Source organism: Lampris incognitus, chromosome 1 (genome assembly GCF_029633865.1).
Source record: "Lampris incognitus isolate fLamInc1 chromosome 1, fLamInc1.hap2, whole genome shotgun sequence".
NCBI lineage: Eukaryota > Metazoa > Chordata > Actinopteri > Lampriformes > Lampridae > Lampris > Lampris incognitus.
Window position 1 is genome coordinate 144,709,053 of NC_079211.1, and position 9,954 is coordinate 144,719,006.

At 43.3% G+C, this 9,954-nt stretch overlaps 1 protein-coding gene across 1 annotated transcript in view; it reads right to left on the minus strand.

Annotated features, from left to right (window-relative positions):
• The window catches only part of slc15a4 (solute carrier family 15 member 4), a 46,033-nt gene extending 36,515 nt beyond the window's left edge, over positions 1-9,518 (minus strand). Inside the window, exons 1-6 of the mRNA XM_056276107.1 lie at positions 9,347-9,518; positions 8,479-9,122; positions 4,916-5,211; positions 3,435-3,576; positions 3,010-3,096; positions 639-819 (exon numbers count right to left, since the gene is read on the minus strand). Coding sequence (XP_056132082.1) covers positions 639-819; positions 3,010-3,096; positions 3,435-3,576; positions 4,916-5,211; positions 8,479-9,054 — 1,282 coding nt within the window. The 5' untranslated portion in view covers positions 9,055-9,122; positions 9,347-9,518. The remainder of the gene's footprint in view (positions 1-638; positions 820-3,009; positions 3,097-3,434; positions 3,577-4,915; positions 5,212-8,478; positions 9,123-9,346) is intronic.
• Positions 9,519-9,954: the final 436 nt, after the last annotated feature.

Here is a 9,954-nt window from a genome sequence, read left to right on the forward strand (position 1 = left end):
CTTCCATCAGCGCTTAAGAGTTGTTTACTTCAGTCAAGCAAGGCCAACAAATTTTCCCTCTCCTTGGTGTGTGACTCGTAGCATTGTCCAGTGAATTTGTAATATCCATCTCCTATTAGTTGCAGCACTAAGAGTGATCCCATCTATTGGTTGCATCACTTAAGTGATCTAAGTGATGGCACACTTACACTAATTGCACTTGACACGATAAGCCCTCTTGGCTATGATATCATTGCTGTTTAGTGCTCTAAAATGCCTGCGGGTTGACAAAAATATAACTGCTAATTGCTGACTCTATTTCCAGTCATTTCGAGAATAAGTTGTGTTAAAAAGAGTGCTAAATGAGACAATTTAAATGTAAATCGAGGGATTATTAGCTCGCCTCTAAGCGGCTCTCTAACGTGGAAACACCAACGCTGGATACGGACGTGTACGAGGGCCACGCGTTACCCTTTTTAATACCTCGTTTTTAAATTCCTGCATCCTGCACTGATGCATACACACACTAAGAATGTCAAGTGGTGTAGATGTGGCATCGTTTCCAGCCTGCCACAGTACTGACTGTGTGACATTTTAGATGATCGGGGTGTTTGGCTGGCCTACAGCATAAAAAAGGGCACCCCCGTTAACACACTCACCCGCTGCCACAGCCGACCACATGACAAAGAACATCCCCACCGCAATCCTCTTCAGAGAGGAGGGCAAGAGGCCCCGCCGTTTCAGGATGGGGTCCACCACTTTGTCCTTAAGGGGGATCAGCATGAGGATAAGCACCGCGTCGAACATCGTCAGCCAGGCCACAGGAAAGCGGAACGTCATCTGTCAGAAATCCGGAGAACAAGTGTGATAAAAAAATTTTTTTTAAAAAAAACTGTAGAAGCACAGGGCATAAAAAACAATACTAAGAATGTCAGCGTTATCCAGTCCGGTGCACAAGCGTGTGTTTGTGTGTGTGGGGGGGAGGTTTCTGTACATGTGTACTCTGGGCTTGATATTGCTTTGGTGCCCCCAGGTGGTCAGAGCCAAATGAAACACTGAGATTAACGACGCTGATGCACGTTACAACGTCCCACGTGCACTCAAGCACTATTTACAGACTGGTCACTGAATCGACGATCAGTTATTATGTGGCAGATATTTTCAACATGCTTGTCCACTAAATAAGCAGGTAGTTAGAGAGAAAATCTGTTTGACTGGATATAAAAAAAACAAACACAGTGGACTTAATCTATTATCATTAAGTGGAATCTTTGAAATGAATATTTATGAATTGAAAATAGATCAGATAAACAGAGAAATGTATTCCAAGCATATCTACAAATGTTGCGACTACATTTTGTTGGGTGAGCGATGGCAGAGCTACCAGCTGCTGGGGATGTGTTTTGCAATTCAAATTTCCGGTGCCATCTGAACTGCCAATGCATTTCTACTTTTACACATTTGATAGTGCCATTTACTCTCAAATTGAATTTCCACATACGGGACTAACAACTGGCAATTTATACCTCGGAAGTAAACCTCCTACCATGTGCGTACATTATCATATTCAAACAATAGAGGGTGCTGAGGGAGAGCTTCTTGTGCCCACAAAAGCCTGGCAGAATTGGCAGAGGTGCCCCTGAAGGCATGGGTCCCCCCCCCCCCCGAGAGGGGGAAAGACTGGTAAGGAGGGAAAAAAATTCAGTAGTAGATGCTCTGAAATGCAAACAATGGACTAGAGCTTGTATGTATTCTAAACTTCTTCTTTTTTGGGGGTAGGGGGCAACAAAAATTGGTGGATAGAACGTGATCTCCGATTTATTCGTTTGAACATCTGCATCTAAATTCATGAATGTTTAAAAGAGTGCAAACCCTTCTGCACAAATTTCTGAAATAGATTTTTATCTCCTCGACGAGCGCTCTTAGTACTGAAACTCATTAAGAATTATTGCAAATACAATTCCCTCCTGCTGCCGGCCCCCAGTTGTTAATATTAGTATGTGCCGTTTCCTTCAAGAAACAATATTTGCTCGGCTCTACCTCTGAAATGTGTCAGGTGAGGTGTGGAAGCAAATCGCAGAAGCAGAGGCATCTAATCTCACTTCCCTTTTGATCTTGACAAGTACAGAGGCTGGTAGCAGAAAAGGCTTAGTTCCTTTTTTTGATAAGGGATATATAGCATGAGTAAAAAAAAAAGTCATTTTCTATTCAGGTTCATTTTAAAGTTAGGCACAGTAGAACGGGAGTTAAAAACATTTTCAGGTGTCAGTCAGGTAGTCACGGTGTATTTCCATCATACAATTTTGTTAAATGTTCAGTTAATCGCTCAGATTTTTGTAAAATATGCTAATGTAACACTGGTTTGACCGTGTCAGTTTAAGGGAAGTGTTTCATTTCCCATTTAGGTAACTCTAATAACTGTCTGGACCAAAACAAGTGTGCCTTTTTAAACAAAAATTAACCAGCAGTGCTGTACATCCCAATCTATCCTCCCTTTTACCCCTCTCAAAACTCTGATTCTCGAGGAGTGTTGGATCTTGGAAATAGAAGTGAGTGCTGTAGTCTTCAAATCTCCCCCGAACTCGGCCTTCAATCTGTGACATTTTGACACAGGTGCACCGACACTATTAGACAATGCAATTGGGTCCAGATGGACGCGTCGCTGTAGAGACACGGTCCCTGTCAGGTTGCTAATCTGCGAGGTATTAATCTCTAGAGTAAAGTTCTATTTTAAACCCAAGGGCATTACCAACCTTTGCCCTCTCCAGCTGTTGCCTAAAACTGTTTTTCGGCGACCTCATGACTGTGTTATCACCAGCACTGAAAAATCTATTTCTGGGAAGACGGACGTCCTAACCGGCACCGTATATAAAAGGTTTCTGCTTTCTGATGGAGGGGGAAAGGTCTAACACAGTTTACTTGTTACTAAGCAGTCAAGACTGTCAAGACATGGACACCGTTCCTTGATTGTCATTATCGTCCTCAGTCGACAACATACAGACGACCTGACAGTTTCCCGCATTGCGTTACCCGGTTAGAGTCTGATGTGCTGTTTCTATTGGAGCCGGTGTCAGGAATCCTCAAGTGGAGTGTCTGTAGGATATACGTGGTCTGCATCTGGAAGACAATGAAGAGATTACAGACGCAGCATGGGGTAACTCCTGAGATGTCTGTGGCAAAATGACTCGACTCTGATGTAAAAAAAAATAAATCCCACGCATGCGTGCACATCTGCACATGTATACACATATTTTCTGAACCCCCCTCTCACATGCCCACAACAAACACACACACGCACACAAAATATTACAATTTGTGAGACAATTGTTGTTTTTTGATGTGAATGTATGTGCTGTTATGATAAAGAGCTATCAAATATGAATAGTATAATGTAGAGGTCTGTGAAAAATACACACAAATATAGATTTGGGTTGATGAGGCACGACTGTTCTCACCTGGAAGTACACGGTCCAGTATGGGATCAGGGCAAAGAACACTGGCAGAATTTTTACCAGAGCTTTCACCTCCTCTACTTTCTCCTCTGTGAACTTCCCTCCATAGGTCACTTTGGCACCATCCAGCAACGTCGGTTTAGGGCTTGGTCAAAGAAAACAAAACACACAGTACTCAATGTGAATATGTAGTCAATACCAACAACAAAAAAATCCATGTTTTATGCTCCATCTCAATGCTTCGTGCAACTCATAATTTGGGTTGTACGTAGCACTGAGATCTGTTTATTCTTGGTACATGACATTAGGATGTGTTTTTCTCTTTCTCTCGTGTTTTGATATGTTTTTTTCTCTTATTGTTCACGGTAGTTGAGTTTGTATTGTGCAGCACGACTCACATTGAATTTGAACTATACAGTACAGTAGGAACTGAGTTTGAAATGTATAGTAGCTGAATTAACTGAAGAGTAGGTGAGAAGAGGTAGGAAAAAATAAGTGTATACATCCTCCGACTACTTTTCAACCATGTAACATATAATCTGATGCATACGGAGATCTGTTCGCTGAGTTTGATGTCTGGATTTGTTGATCACATCAGATTACTGGCAATGGCTTATCTGTGTGTTATATCCTGCTTATTTACATGTTCGAAATAAATCATCATTCATTCATTCATCCAGTGTAGTGCGAGATAATGTGTGTGTATATATATATATATATATATATATATATCCATCCATCCATCCATCCATTATCCGAACCGCTTATCCTGCTCTCAGGGTCGCGGGGATGCTGAGTGTGTGTGTGTGTGTGTGTGTGTGTGTGTGTGTGTGTGTGTAACATAAGGGTTAGAACTAAACAAAATTGAACACCTGTGAGATCTGACACTGAATCAGTCTTTTTTTGAACATCTCCCCCTGAAATAACAGCACCTCTATAGATAGGACAGAAACTTTATTCTAAAGCCCATAATCCCCGTCCCCAGAGAAAATGCCTTAATCAGGAATTCTTGAAAGGCTTCGGGGTCGGCCAACTTAAAATATTCCATGTCAAGTTTTTGAACCAATTGTGCTACTTGGGTTCAAAGTCAAGTAACGGCACTGTGAATAACTTCACACCTAGGGGAATGATGATGAATGCCTGGACGAGTGAAGAAAAAAAAACGCTGAACGGGGGGAATGAAAGGAGGCTTTAACATAAAGGCCTACCAGCACACCTAGCTGTACTGAGTTTCTGGATGAGAGTCGTCGTCCCACAGAACTCTTCTATGAACACAAAAAAAATTAAAACATTACTGTAAAGAGCCATATAACTGAGGCAGCTCATGCTGTAATCACTGTCTGCAATCCCTTTGTCATGCTGCTTTTTCTCCATCCGCCATTCTTTGATTAAGTTTCACCTACCGAATCTCATCTTATCTCGTAAATCGCTAAAACACCTGCGCTTCTGACTGCGCAAGGACTGTGTAAACCTGCCCTCCTTACCGGAGCAGGTTGGGTGCCTTGGATATCTGCGAAGAGCAGCAAGCAAAGCCCAGGATCTTGAACATGTCTGTAAAGGCGCTGCCGTCTGCAGGCTTGGTGATGAAGACGGTGCGACCCAGCAGGAACACTAGGAAGGAGACCCCCAGGCACACGGCTGGAATGATGTAGCCCAGCTCAAAGCTGAAGTTCTGCTGGATGTAGGCCACACCTCCCAGTGACAAGATGGCTCCTAAATTGATGCACCAGTAGAACCAGTTGAAGAATCGACGAGTGGCCTCTGGACCTCTGTCTTTAACCTGAGAGATAAATTGCACAGGAAGGCAAAGAACAATGACAACACTATTAGATGGTGTGTGTGTGTGTGTGTGTGTATGTATATATATATATATATATATATATATATATATATATATATATATATATATATATATATATGAAACATGTCCACAGGATGTTGTAATGAAACTTTCGATGTAGAAAAGAGCTCAACAATATAGATAGATAGATAGATAGATAGATAGATAGATAGATAGATAGATAGATAGATAGATAGATAGATAGATAGATAGATAGATAGATAATCCAGTTAATCTAGTAAATTCTCTATGAGACAGTACAAACCCGTTTCATGCTATAAGCAATCACCAGCTGTCATCATAGAGGTCACTGGATTATATACATATATATACACAAGAAGCCTTAATATTGTGGGAAAAATATGACTACATTAAAAGGGCCAGGAATGGCAAGGAGGGAGTACCCTGGGCCATTAGTTTACAACCACACCAAGCACATGAAATATGACACATTTCATCAAAAGCAACCTGACCAACTACTGTTATTATTCCCATGTTTTGTTTGTTTTTTGCTTGCATATTTTTTTTGTCATATGCAAGCAAAGAACACACTAGACCATAAAACGTTTGACTCTTGCATGTTGTAAAAAGCTTTGCCAGTTCATCCGTACTTTTGTAACCACCGCCTACTTCTGAGTAGCATATGAAGTAAAAAATGTTTTGCTGTATTCATCGCTGCCTTAACACACACCGTCTGGTGACCATGACTCACAAGCACATGCACTGCAATACCTGACATGTCTATTGCATTTTTTTTTAGATAAGCTCCCTTCGTCTTGGTTAGTGTGTCGCATTCAGACGTAGACACCGACTGTATTACACCCTGTCGACACCCAATCCTTTAAATTAAAATCAAGCCAAATGTTAAAATGATTGCAGTTGCACAGACACTACACCCACAGTAAGATGTGGGCATACCTCCCTTAAGCGTAACACCTGAGATTTGAATTAACACCTGAAAGTACAACACATTTAATTATGACAAGACGATGGCCGACGTTCTGCCCCTGCTTTGATTTTATTGCTATTTAGAGATTTATTATAGGGGGGGGGGGGGAACCAGCTGAGAGCCTGAACCAAAACTGTGTCTTGACTGCTGCTATGCTGGGGCCGCATCATTAATGAAAAAAGGAGCTAAATGGTTCATGTAACTGTGTTGTCCACACAGCTTCATAAAGAGAGTCACTTGGCACCAGACAGAATTCCTGATGCACGAATCAACCCAGCGTCTGAGAAAACGTTTCATCGTAGCCAAATGTAAGCATTATAACATTATAACCCATACCGCCGCACGGGCGTCCCTACAGACACAATTGGCTGTGTCTGTGGGTGGGAAGCCGGGTGTGGTTATGTGTACTGGTCGCTGCACTAGCGCCTCCTCTGGTCGGTCAGGATGCCTGTTCGGGGGGGAACAACGTAGCCCCCCCACGCGCTACGTCTGCCCCCCGCCCCCCCATGGTGAAACTGCTCACTGTCAGGTGAAAAGAAGAGGCTGGCGACTATGGGAGGAGGCATGTGGTAGTCTGCAGCCCTCCCCGGATCGGCAGAGGGGGTGGAGCAGCGACCGGGACGGCCTCGGAAGAGTGGGGTAATTGGCCGGATACAAGAAAGGGGGGGGGGGACCCTGACAGATAAATAATCAAAAAACAAAACTTCATATCTAACGCAGTAGACATAACAAATTGAACCATCGTAAAACCCAATACAGGAAGTCCCCGCGTTACGAACGCCCGACTTACGAACCGACCTCCGTAAAGCCTTTTTTATAGTTACACACAATGGTTCGTACTAACGAAGGAAACGAAAGTGGAAATAATAAAGTGTCCAAAGGGGCGAAACGCCAGCAAACAGCGGAAAAGTGTAACGATCGGGACAGTTATGAGGGACGAGGGCGGAGTAATGGAGTAAAAGTGAAAAGTGAAAGTGACAATTATCACTAAGCAACGCAGTGGTTTCATTATCCAGATGGGAAGGCCATTGGCAATTTGGTTAGAGGATCAAAATCAGCGTAACGTTCAGTTAGAATGAGAGTGTTGACCCTTAATTATCTTTTCCATCTAAACGGTTTAGGAAATGTTTCCTCAGTGTTTCTATACCTATCTCTCCCAATTGTAAATACTGCACTGTAGTTACATTTATTATTATTACTCCATTATTATATTTATGATGTTTTAGGTAAATGATATACTGTATACTATGACAAACATTTGAATATGTAAGTTTAATTTATTATTATCATTATTATTAACTGACGCCAGATGTGAAGTGTATGTAACTGTTCCAACTTACATACAAAAACTCGACTTACGAACAGACTCAAGAACAGAACTCGTTCGTACTCCGGGGACTTCCTGTACTATGTGCACGGCAACATGTTTGGCAATTACATTATTAAATAAAGACTGCGGCCTCATAACGCGTCTTTCTGCTTTAAATACATCCTGGTGCAGGATGCCTTTCTCGGTCTGTTTCTATCCCTTTCAACAACAACAACAAAAAAACCGCTTTAATTCCAAAATAATGAACTTGATCAGAACAAAAATCAGCACACATTGCAAAACTTGGCAAGGAAATGAGAAAATCCTACGATGACAGTAATATGTTTAACACTAATCGAAGTCATTCCACTTTTGAAGGGTTTCAACCACTCCTGGTTTAGATTATTTTCCAAAACAATGAACCCATTGATGGACTTCTGTGTGTGCGTGTGTGTGTGCGCGTGTGTGTGTTTGAGAGGGTGTTCTGGGAAATCAAGCACTGTAACATGAGTCTGTAAAAAGAATGTCAGAAATAGAGAGAGGTGATATGTTTCACTTCTTATTATTGACAAAATATTTTCCTCAGTGAGGCTTTAGCTGCGTATGTCCGTCTGTTCTAATGACTGCGTGAATGGGTGACAGAGAATGTGCATGAGAAAGAGGGAGCAAGAGAAAGAGAGAGAGAGAGAGAGATGTCACTGTTGACTCAACACCATAACTGATCATATGAACCTTGTGAGGATAACTAATTGTCAATGCTTACAGTCAGGTGGGGCGTATATGTCTAGCTCAACTGTAATGATACAACAGTACTAACACTGCATACCTAATCTCATACAGTACATGCTAAGAAAATAATCCCATGCTAAATCCATTTGACCCATGAGAGCGTTAGCTATACGAACATGGAAGAGTCTACAATTTGACTTTGAAGTTTTCCATACTCTACCTGATCTGCACCAAATGGAGTTATGTTGGACTTCACAGTACCCACACCTAATGCAATTAGGAAAAGTCCGCTGTAGACCACTGCCCCACAATAGCGTTTGCGAGTGGGGCAAGTTATGTTGCCTGGAATGGTACCGTCTGTATTCAGACATTCAGCAGGTTGCACTGGAAACGCCATCTCTTCACCGCAAAGCCTCGTCCTGGTGTCTTCGTTTGAAATGAATGGGAAAAGAAGCATGCCAGTGAAATAAAGGATCAGACTACCAGCAATTGTCCAGAACTTCCCCAGGTATGCATCTGCCAACCAGCCACCAAATGGTGAAATCAAGTAAGTGATTCCCATGAACATCAGTGGCGCCTGGCTTGCTTGAGTACCCTCCCAATAAAAGGGGCTGCTGTTGAGGAAAAGAACCAAGTTGGAGGTGACGCCATAGAACGCAATCCTCTCTAGTGATTCAGCCAGCAGGATGGCTGCACAGGCCAGTCTTCTCCCGTGGAACACAGACTGCACAGGTCTGTTTACAGGTCCCGAGTCCAAAAGTGGGGTGCTCTCGTTGGCGTCCCTGTCGTTAGCCATCCTGAAACTACTTAGTGGCCTGGGATGTACACTTTCTCCCCCTCTGGGTTGACTGCAAGATGTCAAATCTGTACAGGAAAATGTGGAGATAATTAAAAGTCATCAGCGAGTGCTGCAATCTGAAGGTTACAGAGTATCCAGTACAAAAAAGTCCAACTTGAGTATTAGCTAGACCCCCCAACACACACTCCTCCATTAGCCGTAATGCGGACGCTATAGTAAGCTAGCTCCTAGCGTGATTACCGGCAATACAGACATCCACAACTTGGGAAATAGCGAGCAGACTCCTTACCTTTAATTGGTGACACGCGTCCTCGCGTTCCCCCATTTAACCCTCGATGACGTTACCCGCTGAAATGTTTACTTTGGTACCTTAAAAATCAATACTCGGCTTCACTGGGAGGGAGGGAGAGGGGGGAGAAAAAGTGGAAGACAACTGCAAACGCACGAAGACTGTCAGTGTCACAGTACCACCGCGTGACACAAAGCTCGTTCGGCGAGTTGTCGGGTTTGCGCGCGCTCCGCGCCACCGATCTACATACCGCAGCGGGCCTAACGCCGCCGTACGCAGCATCCGTCCGCAGCCCATCCGCACTGTGTTGAAATCGTCGTTAAACGGATGCGGCGGTTTCGAAGAGGAAGTGGTTTTGTTTGTTTTTTTTGTGTGTAGTTTTTTCTTCTTCTTCTGCTTTTTTTTTTGGCTCGATCTGACGTCCGCTTCCGGTCAGAGCCGCCTATGGCAATATATTGGGTTTTACGCACCGGGGCGGGTGGTTCGGTGTGCGCGTAAATGATTCTGAAGATAAGCCCGAAAGAGAGGACCGCGCGTTTCTAAACGCGCGTCTCTCCGAGCGAGCCGGCCGACGGGCGAACTTTGACGTCGGCGGTAGTTGGCCGCCT